Source organism: Gopherus evgoodei, chromosome 8, assembly GCF_007399415.2.
Source record: "Gopherus evgoodei ecotype Sinaloan lineage chromosome 8, rGopEvg1_v1.p, whole genome shotgun sequence".
In the NCBI taxonomy this organism is placed as follows: domain Eukaryota; kingdom Metazoa; phylum Chordata; order Testudines; family Testudinidae; genus Gopherus; species Gopherus evgoodei.
Window position 1 is genome coordinate 55,224,383 of NC_044329.1, and position 25,029 is coordinate 55,249,411.

At 42.1% G+C, this 25,029-nt stretch overlaps 1 protein-coding gene across 8 annotated transcripts in view; it reads left to right on the top strand.

The window, feature by feature from the left end:
• The window catches only part of CEP350 (centrosomal protein 350), a 172,147-nt gene that overhangs the window by 42,021 nt on the left and 105,097 nt on the right, over positions 1–25,029 (top strand). For 6 of the 8 annotated variants that reach the window (XM_030572799.1, XM_030572802.1, XM_030572804.1 and 3 more), the window contains 4 exons: positions 4,330–4,443; positions 10,269–10,415; positions 22,299–22,963; positions 23,649–23,770. In XM_030572799.1, the coding sequence (XP_030428659.1) occupies positions 4,330–4,443; positions 10,269–10,415; positions 22,299–22,963; positions 23,649–23,770 (1,048 nt within the window). The remainder of the gene's footprint in view (positions 1–4,329; positions 4,444–10,268; positions 10,416–22,298; positions 22,964–23,648; positions 23,771–25,029) is intronic. The other 2 variants (XM_030572801.1, XM_030572805.1) reach the window with 2 other exon arrangements.

Sequence of the window (25,029 nt, forward strand, 5' to 3'; positions counted from 1 at the left end):
TGGCCTGGGTCAGCTGACTCAGGCTCAGTCTGCAGGGCTGTAAAATTGTGGTGTAGATGTTTGCCCCATGAGCCAGAGTCAGCTGACACGGGCCAGCAGTGGGTGTTTAATTGCAGTGTAGACATACCCAGTTGGTGTATTCTGTGGCAAATTCTGCAGGCACAGTTGCAGAAAGTACAATTCTCCGTTATTTAGTCTGTCACATTCTGATGGTTTGGTTGGGAGCCAAGGATTAAATGTGCTAGCATGTATAATGTAAAGTTAGAGGTCATGTATTCAACAATGAAGGAGCTAGACATAGCCCATTCAGGTGGAGCATTAATATGTACTTTGTAAAACTTAATTTGTCCTTCAGTAGAATAAAAAAGCAACATTAGCTCAGATATGCCAAACTATTAACATGACTTCTAAACCCCAAAGTGAACTTCCTAACTATCTGTTACGGCTGTTATCTGTGCATACTTATGACTTTGCAGTTTTCTAGTATTTATATAGACAGTGTTTGAGGCAAAATGTTCATTCTGAGTGTGTTTGGACAAAGCTATAAGGGTAAGCCTAAGCAATGCATTGTGGAGTCTAACCCGTGGGCCTTGGAGTAGCAGTAGAATTCTACCTACCGGTGAGCGTGGTACATGTAGGTACCAGCGACATGGAGAAGGATAGGAGAGAGATCCTGGAGGCCAAATTTAGGCTGCTAGATAAGAGATTGAAGTCCAGGACCTCCATGGTAGCATTCTTTGGAATGCTTCCAGTTCCACGCACAGGGTCAGTTAGACAGGCAGAACTGCAGGCTCTCAATGTGTGGATGAGATGATGGTGTAGAGAGGAGAGGTTTAGATTTATTAGGAACTGGGGAAGCTTTTGGGAAAGGGTGAGCCTATACAGGAAGGATGGGCTCCACCTAAACCAAAATGGAACCAGTTTGCTGGTGCTTAAAATTAAAAAGGTCATAGAACAGTTTTTTTAAACTAAGGATTGGGGGAAAGCTGACAGGTGCATAGGAGCATGTGGTTTGGACATCCCTTTTGGGAGGATCTATAAACGGAGATTCCCTGTGTCCTAATAAGGAGGAGAGAATGGAAAATGATGATAAAATACAGGGAGGATCTGATGAGAAACAGTCAAATGAAAAAAAGTCCCATTCAATTACATCATGCAATAGGGACAGCCAAAAAATGACAAGTTTTTAAAATGCTTATATACCAATGCTAGAAGTCTAAATAATAAGATGGGTGAACTCGAGTGCCTAGTATTAAATGAGGATATTGATATAATAGGCATCACAGAAACCTGGTGGAATGAGGATAATCAATGGGACACAGTAATTAATACCAGGGTACAAAATATATCAGGAGGACAGAACAGGTCGTGCTGGTGGGAGAGTGGCATTATATGTGAAAGCATAGAATCATATGAAGTAAAAGTCTTAGATGAACTGAATAGTACTATAGAATCTCTGTGGATAGTTATTCCATGCTTGAAAAATAAGAATATAGCAATAGGGCTATATTACAGGCCACCTGACCAGGATGGTGTTAGTGACTCTGAAATGCTCAGGGAGATTAGAGAGCCTGTTAAAATAAAAAACTCAATAATAATAATAATGGGGAATTTCAACAATCCCCATATTGACTGGGTACATATCACCTCAGGAAGGGATGCTGAGATAAAGTTTCTTAACATCTTAAATGACTGCTTCTTGGAGCAGCTAGTCCTGGAACCCACAAGAGGAGAAGCAATTCTTGATTTAATCCTAAATGGAGCGCAGGATCAGGTCCAAGAGGTGAATATAGCTGGACCGCTTGGTAATAGTGACCATAATATAATTAAATTTAACATCCCTGTGGTGGGGAAAACTCCACAGCTGGCCAAAACTGTAGCATTTAATTTCAGAAAGGGGAACTACGCAAAAATGAGGAGGTTAGTGAAACAGAAATTAAAAGGTACAGTACCAAAAGTAAAATCCCTGCAAGCTGTGTGGAAACTTTTTAAAGACACCATAATAGAGGCTCAACTTAAATGTATAGACCAATTTAAAAAAATATAGTAAAAGAACCAAAAAAGAGCCACTGTGGTTAAACAGCAAAGTAAAAGAAGCAGTGAGAAATAAAAAGGCATCCTTTAAAAAGTGGAAGATAAATCCTAATGAGGAAAATAGAAAAGAGCATAAACTCTGGAAGATGAAGTATAAAAATATAATTAGAAAGACCAAAAAAAGGATTTGAATAACGGCTAGCCAAAGATTCCAAAAGTGATAGCAAAACATGTTTTTAAATACATCAGAAGCAGAAACAACCACTGGGGCCACTGGACAATCGAGATGCTAAAGGAACACTCAAAGATCAGGCCATTGCGGAGAAACTAAATGAATTCTTTGCATCGGCCTTCACTGTTGAAGATGTGAGGGAGATTCTCAAACCTGAGCCATTCTTTTTGGGTGACAGATCTGAGGAACTGTCCCAAATTGAGGTGTCAATAGAGGAGGTTTTGGAACAAATTGATCAACTAAACAGTAGTAAGTCTCCAGGATCTGATGGTATTCACTCAAGAGTTCTGAAGGAACTCGGATGTGAAATTGCAGGACTACTAACTGTCATCTGTAACTTATAATTTAAATCAGCTTCTGTACCAAGTGACTGGAGGATAGCTAATTGCAATGCCAATTTTTAAAAAGGGCTCCAGAGGTGACCCTGGCAACTGCAGGCCGATAAGCCTAACTTCAGTACTGGGCAAATTGGTTGAAACTATAGTAAAGAACAAAATTGTCAGACGCATAGATGAACGTAATTTGTTGGGAAATAGTCAACATGGTTTGTGTAAAGGGAAATCATGCTTCACCAATCTATTAGATTTCTTTGAGAGGGCCAACAAGCATGAGGACAAAGGAGATCCAGTGGATATAGTGTATTTAGATTTTCAAAAAGCCTTTGACAAGGTCCCTCACCAAAGCTCTTAAGCAAAATAAGCAGTCATGGGATAAGAGGGAAGGTTCTCTCATGGCTTAGTAACTGGTTAAAAGATAGGAAACAAAGGGTAGGAATAAATGGTCAGTTTTCAGAATGGAAAGAGGTAAACAGTGGTGTCCCCCAGGGATATGTACTGGGCTAAGTCCTATTTAACATATTCATAAACAATCAGGAAAAAGGAGTAAACAGTGAGTTAGCAAAATTTGGAGGTGATACAAAACTACTCAAGATAATTAAGTCCCACGCAGACTGCGAAGAGCTACAAAAGGATCTCACAAAAGTGGGTGACTGAACAACAAAATGGCAGATGAAATTTAATCTTGATAAATGCAAAGTAATGCACGTTGGAAAACATAATCCTAGCTATATATATACAGAGATGGGGTCTAACTTAGCTGTTGCCACTCAAGAAAGAGATCTGGGAGTCTTTGTGGATAGTTCTCTGAAATCATCCACTCAGTGTGCATCGGCAATCAAAAAAGTGAACAGAATGTTGGGAATCATCAAGAAAGGGATAGACAATAAGACTGAAAATATCATATTGCCTCTATATAAATTCATGGAACGCCCAGACCTTGAATACTGCGTGCAGATGTGGTTGCCCCATCTCAAAAAAGATGTATTGGAAAAGGTTCAGAAAAGGGCAACAAAAATGATTAGGAGTATAGAACGGCTTCCATATGAGGAGAGATTAATAAGACTGGGACTTTTCAGCTTGGAAAACAGGCAACTAAGGGGGATATGATAGAGGTTTAAAATCATGAGAGGTATAGCGAAAGTAAATAAGGAAGTGTTATTTACTCCTCCTCATAATACAAGAACAAGGGGCCACCAAGTGAAGTTAATAGGCAGTAAGTTTAAAACAAACACAAGAAATTATTTTTTCACACAACGCACTGTCAGCCTCTGGAACTCCTTGCCAGAAGGTGTTGTGAAGGCCAGTACTATAATGGGATTCAAAGGGAGCTAGATAGAATCCGGGAAGATAGGTCCATCAATCGCTATTAGCCAGGATGGGCAGGAATGGATTGGGTGACAGGGTATGGATCGCTTGATGATAACCTGTCTGTTCATTCCTTTTGGGGCCCCTGCCATTGGCCACTGTCAGAGGACAGGATACTGGGCTTGATGGACATTTTGTCTGACCCAGTATGACTTTTCTTATGTACCTAGCTCTTTCTATAGCAGATGGAACTGCTGGATTCTAAGGTAGTGGGTATGACCTAAGGAGTGATCATGCTGCAGTTCTCTGACTAATCCCCACTTAATCAAGGTAAATGCTGAAGCAAGTTAGCTTCTATGTTTTATTTTTCCTTCCCATGGGGTATCAACTAACAGTTCACACATACTGTCTGCTTTTCAGAAGATTCAACACGGAAAGAGAACCCCCCTGAGAAAAGCAAGGAGAAGAAAGCAACCAGACCAGTGCGCAAGGTCCAAAAGCTAACCAGGTCATCAAGCCCAGATTCCAAACCAGGTGAACAGTAGTACTCTTGACATAGGCTTCTTTCTAGATGTGTATGTTCACTGATTAGTTTTGCCCAGACTGGTGAAAAAAGCTGTAGTTTAAAGGCACCCCGTTGACTTGAACTCTGATCGGTTGCACAAAATATCCTAAAGGTTATTTGGTATATTATATCAGCCCTGTATCCCCCAACAGTTTTTTTTTCTTCCGTTTACAAAATTTTCCTTTTCCCTGCTGCTGTGTGCAACTCTCAGAAACAGCAGAAGATTGTATATGTATTTCACAGGGGTTGTCTGAGGACATTCACCAGAGAACTGGAGACCAGCAGCAACAGCAGAACTTCCTTACTCTTCTCTTCTGCCTGTGTCATCTTTCATCTCTGTGGAAGAGCCGGGGTGTGTGTGTGATATGTACTTCTCTGGGGTGCAGCCTGAAACTGGGATACCACTGAGCTCTCTGTCTCACCAGCCTGGGCTCCCTCTCCCACAAACTGCAGACCTCTCCCAGTCCTTCAGTCACACAAACATTTACAGGCAGTGATACACCCTAGTGAGTTACATGAATGCTTTTTCCATCCACATATGGACCAACAATATGCAGGCTCCAGCCACTTCCATCCCAGCTCCCAAGCCTAGGAACCCACAGCTGTAACATCTTGCCATGGTCAGAAGCCTGACCAGTGTAAGTTATTTACCCAGTTCGCCCCTCCTTCATGTGGAGAGGACGTGCACCAGCCTCTGTTCCTGAGCAGATTTCCCTTTAAACTTCAAACAACACACTGTTCTAGGTAAATAAATAAATAAATAAATAAACATAAAACAGATAGAAAGATTTTTAGTGATTATAAGTAATAAGTGTACAAATCAAAGTAGATTACTTAAGAAATAAAACAACCACAATCTAAGTTCTATAAACTAGACAGGATTTGAATCAAGCAGTGTCTCACCCTGATGGTACAAACAGTTCACAAATTTTCCATACAGAGGCTGAGGGGACTCCTTTCCAGCCTGGGACCAGCTTCCCAGTCAAAGTATTTGTTCCTGAGGTGTTTTCAGGTATTGAGTTGTGGGGGGAGTGAGGCCAAGTGATGATGTCTCTTTCCTGTTTTACAGCTTCAATGTGGAGGGAACTTAATTGTCCCAAACACAGCCTCCAGCACAGTTAGTGGAAAAGTACATGCACAAGATGGAGACCAGTGTCACATAAGCTGGTCACATGCTCTTGCATGCTTCGATGAGTCATAGCAGGGGCCATTACCCATATTCTGGCTAGAACATTCAGAGGAAAGTTCATCGGGTAGGGATAAGCTTCTTCCATGGCCCATTGTGTTCACTGATGGGCCATCAACTTGAATAATCCATTCACAATGTACTGGTTAGACTGGATGTAAACTACCTTGTGGGAGTTACCACAGGAGCAAACACATTTGAAATACAGTAACTCCTCACTTAAAGTTGTCCCCCTTAACATTGTTTCGTTGTTACATTGCTGATCAATTAGGGAACATACTCCTTTAAAGTTGTGCAATGCTCCACTCTTCCTTTGTTTGGCCGCTTACTTTCTCCACAGCTGGCAGCCTCCCCCCTGTTGGCAGACCATGCGGATCAGTACCTTCCCCCTCCTCCTGCCCCCAGCAATCAGCTGGCTTGTGGCATTTTGGAGGCGGGGGGGTGGGGAGGGAGCGAGGACTCGGCGCGCAGGCTCCCCCTGCCTCCTGAATGCCACATGCCAGCTGATTGCCCTGGGCAGGAAGTGGGTGGGGGGGAGCCTGCATCAAGTCCTCACTTCTCCCTCCAAAATGCTGCAAGCCAGCTGATTGCCGCTGGCAGGAGGCAGGGGAAGGAGGAGGAGGCGTGGCAAGTCCTTGCTCCTCTCCTCTCCCCTCCCTCCTGCCTGGGGCAATCAACTGGCTTGCGGTGTTTTGGAGGGAGGGGGGAGGAGCGAGGGCTTGGCACGCAGGCTCCCCCTCCCTCCTGAAATCCACAAACCAGCTGATTGCCCTGGGCAGGAGGTAGGGGGGAGGGAGGGAGAACCTGCATCAAGTCCTTGCTCCTCCCCCCTCCCTCCTAAACGCCACAAGCCAGCTGATGGCCCCGGACAGGAGGGAGAGGGGAGGAGCAAGGACTCAGCGCGCCTCCTTGCCCCCTCCCCTGCCTCCCGAACGCAGCAATCAGCTGGCTTGCGGCATTTAGAAGGGAGGGAGGAGGAGCCAGAATGCAGTGTGCAAAGTAAAGGGGGAGGAGGGTGGAGGGAGAAGAGGTGGGTCTAGGGTGGGAGCTTGGGGGAAGGGGTGAAGTTGGGCCCCCTGCCCCTGGTGCTTGCAGAGTAGGGGAAGCTGCCCTGGAACCTAACCCCCGCCCCCATTTACATGAATTCTTATGGGGAAATTGGATTCGCTTAACATCGTTTCACTTAAAGTCACATTTTTCAGGAACATAACTACAATGTTAAGTGAGGAATTACTGTACAGGTACATAATCAATATTCATAACTTCAGATACAAAAATAATACATGCATACAAATAGGATAATCATATTCAGCAAACCGTAACTTTTTCATTAACACCTCACATGACACATTTTGTACGAGATTTGTTGCAATTATAACGCTGGTGAATACGGGGGTGCCAGGGTTTTGCTTTGGGGTACAGAGTATCATAGTGGAATGCTGCATGTTGCTTTCCTGTTGCCTATCCTATCTCACAGATAGATGCCAGCAATGAGGGAGGGGCCATCAGCCTCCACTGCTAATAGGTGGGTTGAGGTCAATGGAACCTGTTGTGTTGTCATCCTGTGGCCTGATGGATTAGGAATAGAATGAAGGAGTTGTCCCTCTCCTTCTTCCTCATCTTCCCCCACCCCCGCCCCTTCCTGTATACAGGTCCAGGTCTGTGGAGGGGAACAACTTCCTTCTCCGTTGCTTTTCCTGTACCCCAACTAAAAAAATGAAGGGAGGCATTTTTCCTTTAAGTTGTACTAATCTTTGGTATTACAAGTAACAAAAGTAAATGGAAAACCTTTCAGATAGAATTATTTTTTAATTGAACTTTCATGTCAAATAAGCAATCATCAGGATCAACCCAATCAATATACTGACATAGCTTAAAGAATGCATAGGGCATTTATTTTTGCATATTTAACCTCAGAATGTACTGTGGTCTGTAATTAGCTCCTTTTTTATTTAACTAAGCTTATAAAGTTAAGCCATATACAAATTTATTACTCCCAAAGAGTTTCAGGAACAAAGTTAATGTGGCACAATATAGAAATTGTGCACTCAGTATATAGTACTCAGGGGAGCGGTGTGTAAATGTCTCATTTTAGCCCTCGTCCAGACTACCTCGCCGTATCGGCAGGTTAAAATCGATTGCTCGGGGATCGATATCGCGTTTAATCTAGACGCGATATATCGATCCCTGAGCGCGCTTATATCGATTCCGGAACTCCATCAACCCAACGGAGTTCCGGAATCGACACGGAGAGCCGCGGACATCGATCCCGCGCCGTCTGGACGGGTGAGTAATTCGATCTTAGATACTCGACTTCAGCTACGTTATTCACGTAGCTGAAGTTGCGTATCTAAGATCGATTTCTCCCCCCCCCAGTCTGGACGAGCCCTTAGTGATGATGGCTAATAGCTGAAACTGGTATTGAAAGTAAATGTTAGATATGAAGCTGTTTCTTTGTGCTCTGTTGAATTCATGTTCAGGAACTCTGAATGGCTAAGCCTCCTCCCTTATATAGAAAGTAGAGTTATCAAAACTTTAACAAAAGTTGTGTGTTCTAGATTCATCTTTAAAGTAGCTTGAATTTTAGAGCTACTGCTACCTTCAGTTCGGTTTTCTTTGGGAATCTGAGAATGGATTTCCCAGACAGAGATGAAAAGGTAGCCTGAATTAAGCAATGCTTGTGGGCCTATGGATTAAGAATGGAACCAAATGTCTCCTTAAAAAGAAAAATAATCAAGAGTTTTCCATAAAATATTTGTGACCATATCATTAGTCCAGAAAGGGGGAGTAGCACAGAGGCAGTTGAACTCCGTAACCATGTTGATTTTATGGTGTTATCCAGCTGCACCTATCTCTGTATTGGACTACATAATTCTCCTCATGTTTTTGTGCTGAAATTCTTAGAGGAGAGGCATCAGAGTTGGCTCAGTGTTATATCTGTAATGATGTTCCCTCCCCCTTCAGTCACTGCAGTAACAGAATGCATAACACAGCCAAGTACTATAAATAACTGCAGCTCATATTCTTCTTTGTTAGCTTCTTTTAGTGTGGACAGCTGACCTGAAATAGTAGATGAGCTCTTCCTTCTGGCTTTGTGGAGGGGTATAGAAATAATTAAGAGCAGCAAGTTGGGCAAGAGAATCTCTTTGGCTGGTGCATGTTTTAAAAAGGTTCATGGTAACCTGTTTCTAGTTCAAGTGATAGGTTCATAAACAGATTGCATAGTTTATCATTTAAGTAGCCACTGAAATGGTGGCTTTTCAACCTTTTATCTTAGAAGTCTATTGCTTTCATTAAAGGAGCATTGAAGATATTGAATGTCAAAACATATTAGATCTGCTGTCTTGGTTTCATTTTTTAATTTAGTTAGATTCAAAGTCTAGGCTTCTCAGAGTCCTGTAGGGCCAGTAGGCTGATATCCTTATGTATTTATGGCTAGTTTTTAAACTATGCTCATGCTCTAGAGTATGAACATGTATGGTTGGAAATCCCAACTGAGAGACGAATTGACCTGATTATTAATTACCTGCAAATTAGGTGTTTCTCAGCAGATATTAAAGTGATAAATGGCCCAAATTAAATAATTTAGTGTACTGCTTTGCACTTTATATATACTTTTCATCCAAGGATCTTGGTACTTTACTTCAAAAGGTCATTAAATATTGTGTGGGAAGCTAACGGGAAGAAAAACTAGTCAGATGAATTTATATGTTTAATCTTATGAGCATTCAGTGAAGATACCTTTGTGCCAGATCTGCCAGCCTCTGATTTGATATAGGATCATTGATTAATATTAATGCATGTTTGAAAAAAAAATTGTGATGTAACCCTTTATAACTGCATTCTGTTCCTAAGCAATGCATAAACCATTAAAATAGTGTCTTAACCCTTTAAACTTCCTCTTTCACGGAATTCCTTGCAAGAATCCAGTGGATTTGCATAGCCCAGAACTGTTGTTGACTCACATTTGTACATTCGTAAGAGCCATCTATTTCAGTAGCAAATTTGCTCTTGAAAATGCTATTGCTTTCTAAAGTCGTTTCTGTAAACTAAACTGATGCTCATTTAGCCTCAGTACTTAAAAATGAACCATTCATTCTCCCTCTCCCCCCTGCCCCATTCTGGGCCTCCTTTTATTCTCGTTACTCTGAAATTTTATCTTTCTCTTGTTCTATTTCTGCTCTTCTTTCTCATTTTCCTACCCTCCACTCAAGATACAAAGCCTGTTTTCTCAACTTCACAGTCTTCTACAGATTCTCTGTCTCTCTTTCTTTATTTTTACTAACACTTGTCTTCAGATCTTTTAGGCCAGCACAGGACTATTACTTCTACAGTTTTTTGTAGGGATACAAGTTACTGCAAGATGCTTTGGGTTTTTACTTTGTGCTGTATCTCGGTAATAAACCTTATACCTCAGCCTTCATATACTTTTATGCTTTGAGGCTATTTATTAGGCCTGAGTTGTGCAACTGAAGTAGCACCATATTTGTTTGGAATATAGTGATATTTTTAGTGTAATAATAAGTAGAAGGGTAATGGTAAGTACTAGGTACATTCAAGATGCACTGGAAAATACATTCAGTACTTCATTATTTGCTCTTTGTTTAGGTGGAGGTCATCTGATAAGTACATCTTCCTGGCGGGATGGACAAAAGCTAGTGAAAAAGATACTGGGTCCAGCACCTAAAGTAGAGCAACAGCACAAAAAAGCAACATCCAGTGACAGAAATGGAAGGGAGAGAGCTGCTAAATCTCGTAAGCTGTGCTGTATTTAACACTAGCTTTTTCTGTTGGTTTTAATTTTTTATTTAACAACTTTGCAAACTTCTAAGATTTGTGGAGGCTCCTAGTATATTAGGAACATCCAGCAGTTAAGGTTGCAACTCAACCTGCTTTTGTTATAAAGCCCTATTTTTATCTCATATGACTTTGACTTGGAAAACTAGTTTGGCCTGAAAATTGTCAGTTCTTTGTGTCTTTGGATCCCACTGCAGGTGTATATGAATGTGAGAGCAGAATCTTTTTGAATAGCTGTGTCCACTGGGGCTGTGTCTGCACCTTTCATGCCCGTGTGCCTCGCCTTTCCCATCTCAAAAGCATAAAGGGTAGAGCAGCCATACAGTCCCTCTGTTCCCTCTTACCAGCCTTGGCAGTGAGACAGAACTAGTAGCATTTGTCTGCTTCCCCTTATTGTTCCTTCTCCTCTTAACTCAGGGCTAATTTTTCCCTTTTTATCCTCTGTTATTCTTTATTTCTTATTTTTCTGTTTGAATTGTCTCTTAAAAAAAGCAAAGGCACCTCTTTCTGCACGAAAATGGCAGATTCAAAGTCTTCAAACTGTAAACCCACATCTTTTCTGGATGGCTTAATCCCTCTCATTATTGGCCACAGCCACCATTTATTCTGTCTTGGTGAGAGCCACATTCCAGGTTGGTGTTTGATGTGTTGGATGTTTTTCCACAAGGACATGGAAATTCAGGGAAGCCTATATAAAGTTTCACTGCCTCAGACAGTGTATAGGGTCATTTCAGATCCTGAAGATGGAGGATCAACTTCTAAGACAGATCCAACCACTGTTAAGTTCTAGTCTGCTAGTGCCCCTGCTACCCAGCACATGACTCCCAAATGGGTGCCAACAAAAAATTGCTGGCATCAGGCAAGGCTCCGGCACCAAAGTCTGTGCTGGCACTGAAGACTGGTGCAGCCTCTTCTGTGAGACAAGAGAGGTCCAAATATAGAGACAGACATGGCTCCTGGCACCAGTCCCTATATTTCTGTAAGGAAGGGCCCTAACATCATTTCTCCAGGGAACAAATCACTATGCCGCTGTCCATCACAGGAGGACTAAGTGATGCTGGCTCAACCTTCAGCTTGGTGCTGAAGAAACATTAGCCGCATATGGTACCAGTGCTTACAATACCACTGGCACAGGCATTGACACAGGTGGCAGCTTCAACATCAGCACCATCTATGGAATTCCTAACAGTGCCTGATGACCTTTTACTGTAGGAGACTATCTTGTACCCGGTGATGTTTTTGGTACTAAGACTTTCATAATTGGCACCAGTGCATAATTTTGGCTTCTTGGCCAAGAAATTCTTGGCTTCAGGGTCTTCCCAGAGGTCAAGCTGTCCCTTGACTGTTTCTTTGTTGTCCTCCTCACTAGAGCACACACTTTCTCCTGTGTCTAGCAAGGAGTCTTCTCACCTCATATCGCTACAGACAAGAGGCTCTTCCTTTACAGCTCCTACACACACACACCCATCACAGGCATACAAATGGCCTGGTCAACCTGATCTGAACCAGTCTTAGCAATACAGTGGGCCATAGTGGGATTGTGCATATTGGAGGTCTTGGTCCTGGATATCCAGGAGACCTTCCTACCATTCTAAGTAGTAGAGTAGATCTCTGTTTCCCCTCCACTTCTATGCCCCGATCACTATCATTTGAGAGAGATGAGTGAGCAAGTGGCTGAGGAGGAACAGACGCCAGAGAACCTGAGGAGCAACATCCTTTGCATTTCAGGCACACATTGTCGTCTTTCCCCAGCCAAAGCTGTTTCTTCAACCCTTGTACCAGAATCTGATGACTTCAAAAGTTTCAGGACCTGCGCCCCAGAATTGCCAAGAGACGTTTCAATGTCAAGTGTATCACTTTAAAAAGAAAATTTAAAAAAAAAAAGGCGCTCACAAGCTTCTTGATATTCTGCACTCATCTGCTTCGGCTAGGATAGTACAACCTGTCAACGAGGACCTCCTGGATCTAGCTAAGACCTTGTGGCAAACACCAGCTACTCTGTCTTCTACGGCTAACAGAGTAGAGAAACACTGCCAGCTATCCTAAAAGGGGTAGGAGCAGTTTTTTATTCCCCTGACAACAGGCTCTTTGGTGGTCTCTCCTGTGCTTGAAAATCTAAGGTGAGAGATATCCCAAGAAACTGAGCTCATTTGGGAGAATGGCCTGTTCATCAGCCTGGCTACAATTTAGATTTGTCAATTAACAGGCCCTGTCTGAAAAATGTAATTATCTTGTCTCCTTACATATCCAGGCTCCCACAAGATGCCAGAAAGGAGCTGAAAGGTATCATTAAGGAAGGCCCAGCTAGTATCCAAAACATTGCTACCCAGCAGCCATTGATACCTCAGATGCTGGCTAGACAAGTCATCCATGTCTATGCATATCTAGATTATTAGCTAATCAAAGGCTTATCCGATCAGGAGCTTACTGCAGCTTTGAACTATGTCCTTCACTTGTTCATTCAAATGGGCCTTTTAGTGAACTACGAGAAATAGTCTCCCATCCCATCACAGGCAAAATAATTAATAGAGAAGTCTTGACTGACTCCAAATTGGTGATGTCATATCTTTCTGAAGACCGATTTCAGTTTCTTCAGTCAGTAATCACCAGTATTAAATTGAATCCAGCATGCACGGTATGAAGCTGTCTCGGATTTCTAGGCTCTGTCACTCTGCACTTACATGAAGCTTCTTGCCAAACTTCATGCGCACTTGTTACATGCCTGGATAAAGTTGGTGTAGTGTCCTACAAGACACAGTTCTCAAATTAGTATGAGAACTGTGGACCCATCACTCATCCCATCAGCACTGAACTGGTGATCCAACCCAAGAATTTCCAAAATGGGTTCTCTTCTCTCTAATTCCTGCAAAGATGCTGATCACTGACACATCATGAGCAGGTTAGTGTGTTCACCTGGACCACCTCCAGAGACAAAAGATTTGATCTCAAAAGAAAATAACTCTTCACATAAATGTTCTGAAGCTACAAGCAATTAAATTAACTTCCTTGGCATTCCATACTGTCCTATGGAATTCCACAGTACAGTTTCATACAGTCAGCACACATGCAAGTGCATCTGATGGGTAGGAAAGATAGAAAATGTGGCAAAAGACCACGTTGGCTTAACCACGAGATCTTGCATGACCTGCAAAATAAAAAGGAGTCATATAAAAAATGGAAACTAGATCAGATTACAAAGGATGAGTATAGGCAAATAACACAGGAATGCAGGGGCAAGATTAGAAAGGCAGAGGCACAAAATGAGCTCAAACTAGCTATGGGAATAAAGGGAAACAAGAAGACTTCTTATCAATACATTAGAAGCAAGAGGAAGACCAAGGACAGGGTAGGCCCACTGCTCAGTGAGGAGGGAGAAACAGTAACAGGAAACTTGGAAATGGCAGAGATGCTTAATGACTTCTTTGTTTCGGTCTTCACTGAGAAGTCTGAAGGAATGTCTAACATAGTGAATGCTTATGGCAAGGGGGTAGGTTTAGAAGATAAAATAAAAAAAGAGCAAGTTAAAAATCACTTAGAAAAGTTAGATGCCTGCAAGTCACCAGGGCCTGATGAAATGCATCCTAGAATACTCAAGGAATTAATAGAGGAGGTATCTAAGCCTCTGGCTATTATCTTTGGAAAGTCATGGGAGATGGGAGAGATTCCAGAAGACTGGAAGAGGGCAAATATAGTGCCCATCTATAAAAAGGGAAATAAAAACAACCCAGGAAACTACAGACCAGTTAGTTTAACTTCTGTGCCAGGGAAGATAATGGAGCAAGTAATTAAAGAAGTCATCTGCAAACACTTGGAAGGTGGTAAGGTGATAGGGAATAGCCAGCATGGATTTGTAAAGAACAAATCGTGTCAAACCAATCTGATAGCTTTCTTTGATAAGATAACGAGCCTTGTGGATAAGGGAGAAGCGGTGGATGTGGTATACCTAGACTTTAGTAAGGCATTTGATACAGTCTCGCATTATATCCTTATCGATAAACTAGGCAAATACAATTTAGATGGGGCTACTATAAGGTGGGTGCATAACTGGCTGGATAACTGTACTCAGAGAGTAGTTATTAATGGCTCCCAATCCTGCTGGAAAGGTATAACAAGTGGGGTTCTGCAGGGGTCTGTTTTGGGACCGGCTCTGTTCAATATCTTCATCAACGACTTAGATGTTGGCATAGAAAGTACGCTTATTAAGTTTGTGGACGATACCAAACTGGGAGAGATTGCAACTGCTTTGGAGGACAGGGTCAAAATTCAAAATGATCTGGACAAATTGGAGAAATGGTCTGAGGTAAACCGGATGAAGTTCAATAAAGATAAATGCAAAGTGCTCCACTTAGGAAGGAACAATCAGTTTCACACATACAGAATGGGAAGAGACTGTCTAGGAAGGAGTATGGCAGAAAGAGATCTAGGGGTCATAGTGGACCACAAGCTAAATATGAGTGAACAGTGTGATACTGTTGCAAAAAAAGCAAACGTGATTCTGGGATGCATTAACAGGTGTGTTGTAAACAAGACACGAAAAGTCATTCTTCCACTCTACTCTGCGGTGGTTAGGCCTCAACTGGAGTATTGTGTCCAGTTCTGGGCACCGCATTTCAAGAAAGATGTGGAGAAATTGGAGAGGGTCCAGAGAAGAGCAACAAGAATGATTACAGGTCTTGAGAACATGACCTATGAAGGAAGACTGAAAGAATTGGGTTTATTTAGTTTGGAAAAGAGAAGACTGAGAGGGGACATGGTAGCAGTTTTCAGGTATCTAAAAGGATGTCATCAGAAGGAGGGAGAAAACTTGTTCACCTTAGCCTCTAATGATAGAACAAGAAGCAATGGGCTTAAACTGCAGCAAGGGAGATTTAGGTTGAACATTACGAAAAAGTTCCTAACTGTCAGGGTAGTTAAACACTGGAATAAATTGCCTAGGGAGGTTGTGGAATCTCCATCTCTGGAGATATTTAAGAGTAGGTTAGATAAATGTCTTATCAGAGATGGTCTAGACAGTATTTGGTCCTGCCATGAGGGCAGGGGACTGGACTCGATGACCTCTCAAGGTACCTTCCAGTCCTAGAGTCTATGAATCTATGAATCTGCACCTGCTTATTATCCCCATGTCAAGAAGCTATCAAGTTATGGACATTGTGCCAACAACCCAGGTAACATCTCTCCATCTCGCAGGAGACAGCAAAGTTTAGCATACTACTAAGCAGACAATTCATCTTCAACTACCAGTGGTCTCTGAAGAGCTTTATCAAGCTGATTTTTTTTCACTAGAGGGGAAATCCTGTCATAGACTTGTTTGTCACCAAAGATCATCTGAAATTTCCAGTATTTTGTTCTGGGGAGGCAAGATGCCTGTCTCATACTGTTGGATCAAGGACTCATATAAGCATTCTCACCAATTCCCATGATTCCTAGAATGACATGCAAGATCACATGAGACAGAGTATCTCTCATTAGTCCTGATGGTCCCATACAAGTCAATACAGTTCTGGTTGATAGACCTTCCCCAGACGTCTGCTTAGCCTCCCATTCCACTTCCAAACTGCCCAAATATAGTTGAGCTTGGCAGAACTCAATTTTTGTTTTTTTATTTTAAATATTTTTTTCTATTAACTATTTTTATTTTTATGATTGTAGGGAGAAGGTTGAAGTTAGAGTTAGGGCAGTGCTGACAGTGATGAGCTGCAGAGAGCTTCCTGTATGGCTGAGGAGCCCAAGACATCAGGGCTCAAGATGCGGTGCACGGGTGGGGGGGATCACCCTGGCTGGGCAGAGCAGAGCCCTCTGCAGCCAGGACTGTAAGGAGGACAACGAGTCCTTGGCCATGGGAGAGGCCACCCTGCAGCTGAACAGTTCCTGCCTGGGGACAGCTCCCATGCTTCTGGCTGGTAAGTAAATGAGCAAGTCATGACAGCGGAGCTGTAGAGTGCTCCCTGCACAGCCATGGGACCGGTGACAGTGAATCCCAGTAGTCACAAGGTGCAGGAAAGTCTGGGGTCCAAGTAGGGCATAGCAGAGATCTCCAGCCAGAACCTCAAGAAGGAAAAGTTCTTGGCTGTGGGGGAGGTCACCTTGCTGCTGCATGGCTCCAGCCAGGGGATGAAATCATTCAGCAGCTGGATGACTTCCTCTGCAACGGGGGAGAGGACTCCTCCCTGCAGTTCTGGCCAGGTGTCTCTGCTCTGCTGGGTCAGGACCACAGGCTTTCCCACACCTTATGCCTGTCAGGATTGAGTCTCACCAACCCCACTCACCAGCCGGGAGTGTGGGAACCAACCAGTGGGGCCCCTTGATGATCGAAATACAAAAGGAGCGCTTAAAGACGATAAAGTCATTGTGGAGAAACTAAATGGATTCTTTGCTTCAGTCTTCACGGCTGAGGATGTTAGGGAGATTCCCAAACCTGAGCCAGCTTTTGTAGGTGACAAATCTGAGGAACTGTCACAGATTGAAGTGTCACTAGAGGAGGTTTTGGAATTAATTGATACACTCAACATTAACAAGTCACCGGGACCAGATGGAATTCACCCAAGAGTTCTGAAAGAACTCGAATGTGAAGTTGCGAAACTGTTAACTAAGGTTTGTAACCTGTCCTTTAAATCGGCTTCGGTACCCAATGACTGGAAGTTAGCTAATGTAACGCCAATATTTAAAAAGTACTCTAGAGGTGATCTTGGCAATTACAGACCAGTAAGTCTAACGTCAGTACCGGGCAAATTAGTTGAAACAGTAGTTAAGAATAAAATTGTCAGACACATAGAAAAACATAAACTGTTGAGCAATAGTCAGCATGGTTTCTGTAAAGGGAATCGTGTCTTACTAATCTGTTAGAGTTATTTGAAGGGGTTAACAAACATGTGGACAAGGGGGATCCAGTGGACATAGTGTACTTAGATTTTCAGAAAGCCTTTGACAAGGTCCATCACCAAAGGCTCTTACGTAAATTAAGCTGTCATGGGATAAAAGGGAAGGTCTTTAATGGATTGAGAACTGGTTAAAAGACAGGGAACAAAGGGTAGGAATTAATGGTAAATTCTCAGAATGGAGAAGGGGTAACTAGTGGTGTTCACCAAGGGTCAGTTCTAGGACCAATCCTATTCAATTTATTCATAAATGATCTGGAGAAAGGGGTAAACAGTGAGGTGGCAAAGTTTGCAGATGATACTAAACTACTCAAGATAGTTAAGACCAAAGCAGATTGTGAAGAACTTCAAAAAGATCTCACAAAACTAAGTGATTGGGCAACAAAATGGCAAATGAAATTTAATGTGAATAAATGTAAAGTAATGCACATTGGAAAAAATAACCCCAAGTATACATACAATATGATGGGGGCTAATTTTGCTACAACGAGTCAGGAAAAGGATCTTGGTGTCATTGTGGATAGTTCTTTGAAGATGTCCGCACAGTGCACAGAGGCGGTCAGAAAAGCAAACAAGATGTTAGGAATCATTAAAAAGGGGATAGAGAATAAGACTGAGAATATATTATTGCCCTTGTATAAATCCATGGTACGCCCACATCTCGAATACTGTGTACAGTTGTGGTCTCCTCACCTCAAAAAAGATATTCTAGCACTGGAAAAGGTTCAGAAGAGGGCAACTAAAATGATTAGGGGTTTGGAGAGGGTCCCATACGAGAAAAGATTAAAGAGGCTAGGCCTCTTCAGCTTGGAAAAGAGGAGACTAAGGGGGGATATGATAGAGGTATATAAAATCATGGGTGATGTGGAGAAAGTGGATAAGGAAAAGTTATTTACTTATTCCCATAATGCAAGAACTAGGGGTCACCAAATGAAATTAATAGGCAGCAAGTTTAAAACAAATAAAAGGAAGTTGTGGAACTCCTTACTTGAGGAGGTTGTGAAGGCTGGGACTATAACAATGTTTAAAAGGGAACTGGATAAATTCATGGTGGCTAAGTCCATAAATGGCTATTAGCCAGGAAGGGTAAAGAATGGTGTCCCTAGGCTCTGTTCATCAGAGGATGGAGATGGATGGCAGGAGAGAGATCACTTGATCATTGCCTGTTAGCTTCAGTCCCTCTGGGGCACCTGGCATTGGCCACTGTCGGTAGACAGATACTGGTCTAGATGGACCTTTGGTCTGACCCGGTACGACCATTCTTATGTTCTTATTCCCAAACAGGAAATTCTCAGCAGTGCAGTGACTTCCCCTACAGCCAGAAGCTTGTCCTCATCCTTGCAATCCTGGCCAGGGGTCTCTCTTCCACTGAGGGAAGGGATCGCTCAGGGGTTTGAGCATTGGTCTGCTAAACCCAGGATTGTGAGCTCAATCCTTGAGGGGGCTATTTAGGGTACTGGGGGAAATATCTGTCTGGGGATTGGTCCTGCTTTGAGCAGGGGATTGGACTAGATGACCTCCTGAGGTCCCTTCCAACCCTGATATTCTAGGATTCTATGACAACTGCAGCCTCCCTGACACCTTGTTCCTTCAGGGATCGGGTGTCACTGGCCCTGTGGCTATGCAGGGAGCCCTCTTCAGCTGCACTATCATGGCACCTTACTCCTGTGAAAGTGGAACAGCAGAGGTCTCCCTGCATGGTCAGTGGCACCCAATCCCTGCAGGGACATGGTGTAGAGATGGCTACAATCCTGGATGGGCAGACCAGAGACCCCCCGCATTCTCAGCTAGTGAGAGGGAGTGGGGTCCATGATAGTGGGCTGCAGATGGCTCCCTGCACTGTTGCAGGAGCCATTCAGCAATGGAGTGGCCTCCCCTGCTGTTGGGGGCTCCTCCCCCTTGCAGTCCTGATCAGTGGTCTCTGCTCTGCCATGCCAGGACCACAGCCTCCTTCTGTTCTTTGTGCCTGTAAGTATTGGGTGTCACCAACCCTGAGGCAGCTCAGGGAGCCCTTTGCAGCTCCGCTGTCTCTTACCCACTCACGTACTCCTGTGACAGCAAGGTTGCAGGGGACTCGTTGCAGGACTGGTGATATCCGATCCCAGTAGGCACACTGGCTATTACTGATTGATATTTTTTTCATCGATTTCAGTGTGTCAGCTGAAAATCAACATTTATCGATAGTTAGCAATTAAAATTTAACCCTGCCAAGCCTAAATGTAGTATTGCAGCATCAAGGTCAGATACTACGTCAAGACCAAGGGTCATTGCATCTGATAGTCTGGATGTAGGCTTGTTGAGCGCTACTGACTGAGACAGCTCTCTACAAGATCCTATTCCAAAGCAGAAATCCCTCCATGAGGAGGCCTTTTTCCTGTAAGTGGGGGGGGGGAGGGGGAATTCAACTTTGAGTAGCTCAGCACAACTTTGACTTGCTGAAAGCTTTTATACCAAAGATTCTTGACTATATTGTATATTTGAAACATTCTGGATTTTTTTCAATTACATTACAATCCACCTTGCAGCATTCGCTTCATGTCATGCACTTGTCCAGTCATTTTTTTTCTTTTTTAATCCTATGGTATCCAGATTTCTAAAGGGGTTGCTGCATACTTACCCAACAGTCAGAGAACTCTCTCCTGCATGGAATCCTTGCAAACCTCATGATGTCACTCTTGGAGCACCTTTTAGTATGCTCTTTCTACCACTTCTCATTTTCTTGACTGTCTTTTTAATCCTATCACATGGGCCAGTAGTTAAAAGCAACTTCCAAGCTCTTGTGGTTGATCTTCCTTACACAATGTTCTGCAGAGGCAGATGATGTTGACACCTCATCTGAGGTTTTTCTAACGTCTGGATTTAATTTAAACTGGTCCATCAATTTACCTGTTTTCTCCAGGCCTTGATGTTTCGAGGGCTTTATTATACTACCCTTTCACGACAAATCCTTTGACTGTCTTCCAGTCTTTTTATTGCCTTTTCTCCAGTGACCTGAAGGGCTAAATCATCTCCTCCCAGAGTATCAAAACGGGTTACTCAGTGCATCAGTTTGCTACTATATGGCTGTGATATCTCTTCCTTCAAAGGTAAAAGCATATACCACTGGAGCATAAACTGCTTCCTTTTCTTGTTTCAGAAACCTCCCCATATCTGACATTTGCAAGTCAGCTACATGCACCCCTTGAGCGTTCCCTTGATCTGACTGCAGGATCAGATGCCAAGTTCTGGACTGCGGTATTATAACCATTCTTTAGTGGCAGTTTGGATTCCTTTATACCACCTCCAGATGGGGCACTGCTTATCAGTCACTTGGAGTGGGATCCACATGGATATGTTTGATTAAGAAAAAGTGGTTATTTACCTTTATAGTAACTGCTTTTTTCAAGATGTCATTATCTATGTGGATCCCACCCCACAATCCAACTTCAATTCCCCGCTTTTTTGAAGTTCTCTGAATTAACCAGGGAACTGAGGGAGAGTTGCAGCTGCTATGCCCTATATGCCCTTGTGTGGGGGGAAGGGACAAGGGAGAGTGTGAGGACATTCAGGATGCAGGCACCCAGCCCCACTGGACACTGCTTTTTCCAAAGATCAAGGCACTGAGTTGGGCACCTGGAGTGGGATCTGTACAGACAAAAACATCTTGGAGAGCCACAGATACTGTAAGATAAGTAATGAGGTGTGAGGGTTTTTGTTAGTTTTTTGCTTTTAAGGCAAAGAGGATTTCTGCAAAGGTGAAAGAAAATTCATCTGTGTTTTAAATTAAAAAAGAGTGATGTTGGACCAGTTTGCAGCTTTGTGTACTGATGTAAGTATTCACACACAGTTGCAGTGGATTAGCTCATTTGATGCAACATTACACCTATAATTAAAACTAGTGAAACTTGTGTGTATAGATAAGCCCAGGGTTGTAGTCTAAGATCTGCAGTTGTGTTTTATTATGGAATCAGTTATACCTTTTTGTAACCCTTGCTATAATTAAGAACCCTGGTTGTAAACTTGGAGGCTAATTCTGATCTGCATCTTATAGCAAAAACAAAATCCTTGAACTCTCAGATTTTCATATTTGTAGTTATGGTGTTAAGAGAAGAGTAAGTCCAAAGCTTCATGACACAAAATTATCACAGTAGAGATCAAGAAGGATTTTTTCCAATGTTAGAGGGCTGTAATAGTGTATTACAAGAATTCTTCTTTCCTTTGAAGCAGCAGATTTTGGCCACCTTTGGTCTTAATGGCTATAGTCAAATCCAATATGGCAAATCTATATTTTTACTTAAGATTAATATGATAGCTCATATAGCTCCATATATGGATTGACACTATGGTCCATACAATTTAATGTGGCCATTTTGATTTAAAAAACTGTAAAGAAAAGACTATAAAACTTGCAAGATTCTTTGGTATTCCAACAGTGTACACATTTCACATCAAATTTGGAAGAAAAATTGCACTTCTAATCATTTCTTTGCCCAATGTCTAGTTTCATTCTGAAGCAAACTTTACAGCATATTTGTAAAGCTGTACGGATGGGATTTAATTATAAACTCATAGATCCTGAACTGTAGTAGTGCTAATGGAAACTATTAAAATATGTGCATTTTGGTAGCAGTGTCTTGGCTACAGCCTATCTGTTTCCAATTAATACTAATAAGAGCTTTGGACATCATTGGCTCTGCTTGGTGCATTACAATTCTTTGCAGATATTTCAATGGTGGCTTCTACTTCCCAAATCGTTGCTTTATATATCAAAGCTTTTTAGCACAGTGCTTTTAATATATAAAACAGGATGTTTTCTCTTTCGAGTGGAACTGACAAGAGAATACTAGTTCATCTCCTTACTTTTTATGCTCTTCAGTTATTGACCGTTTTTATATGATTGGTTTGAAACAAAGAAAATCTCCCCTCCCCACCTTTCTTTCCCATTCAAAATGTTTAGATGTAGCATCTGACACCTTTCATTCTTTAGCAGGCCCTATTGGAAGGACAAGGTCAGATCCCAGACTGGATGTTACCCACAGAACCTGTCCAAGAAGTTCTGAATGGTCAAGGAGTAAAGTACAGTCTGAGAGTAACCTGAAGAAATTGGACTCTACTCTTCCAGATAGTAAAGAAGATGAAGACCATACCTCCTTAAATAAGGACTTTCTGCCCATAGAGATACGTGGAATTCTTGATGACCTACAGTTGGACTCAGTGATTCCAAGTACAAAGCAAGAGAAAGATGGGGAAAGGCAAAGTCAGAAATCTGCAGTGCCTACACAAGGTGCCAGGAGTCACAGTCCAACAAAAAGGAAACCAGACAAGTTAGCTGCTAGTGAAGAGCCTCAAGTTATCTCCAAGAAACGTCACTATGACACAGATGAGGTTCGCCAGTACATTATTAGACAGCAAGAGGAAAGGAAGAGGAGGCAGAGTGAAGAGAAGAAGGCACAGAAAGAGGCAACAGAACGAAAGAACAAACGACTTCAGGAGCTTTACAAGAAACAGAGAGAAGCTTTTGCTAAGGCAAAGAACATTCCAACTTCTGAACCTTCAGCAGCTAGGCGACTACAGGAAACCTATTCTAAACTGTTGCTGGAACACACTTTGCTAGAAGAAACTTCTCAGCTCCCTGTCGCGCAGGAAATGCAGGTATGTCAGTTTCACTACCTCAGTATTTTAAAGATAGGCATAGAAATAGAGGGTAGACTACTTCGGAAGGTCCTGAATTATCTTTATTAAGATAGCAGTTAAGGAAAGAAGCAGAGTATATCTATGAAAACAATGATCTATACTAAAAACCAAAATTTTATTTGCCCACAAGACAGATAAACTGCAGAATCTCCTCGCATCAGCAAGACACATAATAATACTGAATGGCAATTCAGTCTCTTATAATTCTAACTAGCATCTGAGTTTAATATATTGATTAACTGATACAATGATTGAAACTTAAGAAATGCATATAATAAAACTCCTCAGGCTAAATGAGGGGCTTCAGTTCAGCTTACTTTGGCAGAGCTGTGACTACTGGGGTAGTTCAACTCACTGCTGTTTGAGGCTGAATGTGAAACATGGTTGTTAGATGACAGGTCATTACTGTTAACTTTCCTGGTTCCTCTTGGGCTGGCTCTGTGTGTGAGTAAAACTTGTGTCCCACCAGTCAGTTTTGTTGGGACAAAAATCTTGAATGCCCTCTCCTTTTTTCTGTTTTTGCATACTAGTAAAACTTTAATGTTGAGTTTCTGCTAGTCCCTTTGACTTTGAGACTTAAGCTCCTCAGTCACTGTAGGCGCTTCTGAAAATTCTGCTGTTAGAGTCTTCTTTTTATTTCTAGCCCAGACCTGTATATCAACCATCTGGGGAATCTGACAAAGAAAACAAGGCACAGGAACGTTCACCTAGTGCATCTTCCAGTAGCGATATGTCCCTGTCGGAACCTCCACAGCCTCTTGTTAGGTAAGTAGGTATGGACGTTTATCAGAGACTTCTAGTTCTCCTTAGAACATATAGTACACTTCTACAATGATTGCTTTTATAGCGATTAGTGATATAAAAGTGTTCTATGACAGTAGGAATATTTGAAGTGCAGTAATAAATTTTTATTTTGAGGTTGTACAGGAATCTGATGCACAAAAAATTAAATTTTGATTACGAATCTGCCTCAAAATTATAGCATCTGTAAATAGTATTTGAAATATAATTGACATCAACTGCTACTGTTATTCTTCTATAGATATCTCAGAGAGATGTGCATTCCGCATCAGGGACTGGTCTTTCCTTTGTCAACCCCCCGGTGCAGGAACAAATAATCATATCTGCAAGTTAGATTGCATTCTCTGTTTGAATCACCTCGTTATTTTCTTCCTCACTTTCAGACTGAGGTTCCAGCTTTTGATGCTCACCTTCGGGCTCCACACAAATCTGTTTCTGCCTGCATCTCTGATCTAACTTCTTCCTATTCCCCAGCTTGCTCCTATTTTCCCTCTTCTGCTTCCTCCAAAATGCTCCGTTTATATCCATCCACCATTGCCTTCATACATGAAATAATCTCTCTCCCTCTTGTGTAGCAAGCAGACTCTTGCTCATTATCTGGGAAGCTTTTCATTAATTCACTAAAGTCAGAAACATGGAGTGGAATCTCTGTACAGTGTTTTGACACTGAACTGTCATCTGGTCATTTGATATATTGTCTAATTTAGGTTGTAAGTCCTTTGCAGCATCGACTGTCTTTTTTTCTGGACATTTAAACTAATGGACACCACTTAATAAATGTAATCAAATTTATGTTAACAATATATTCAGGATGCACATTGAAACATGCAAAAGTGAGGAAATGACTGTTAAGGCTACGTACACATCCTTAACTCCGTCCCCTTGTACATATGCCCTATGATCTGGTTTTTAATTACATGATCACTTACTGTTTCTTAAATGTATATATCTCATTACCTTGATCAAATTAAAACACAGTTTTGTTGTGTAGCAATACTTGTCTCTTAGGAAGAGTTTTAGCTAGGGCTAGGAAATTCAAGTGGTAATAGTTCAAATACTACACTGGTATTGCTGTATAATGCAATATTAATATACTACTGTGATGGGCACCTTAGCAATACCTACGTGTGGGTGCTAATAACAGGGAAGAACTGAGACTAGAATGGCTGCATAATTTATTTGGAGAATCAAATAGGAAGTTGAGAAGCAGGACTTAGCTGGTG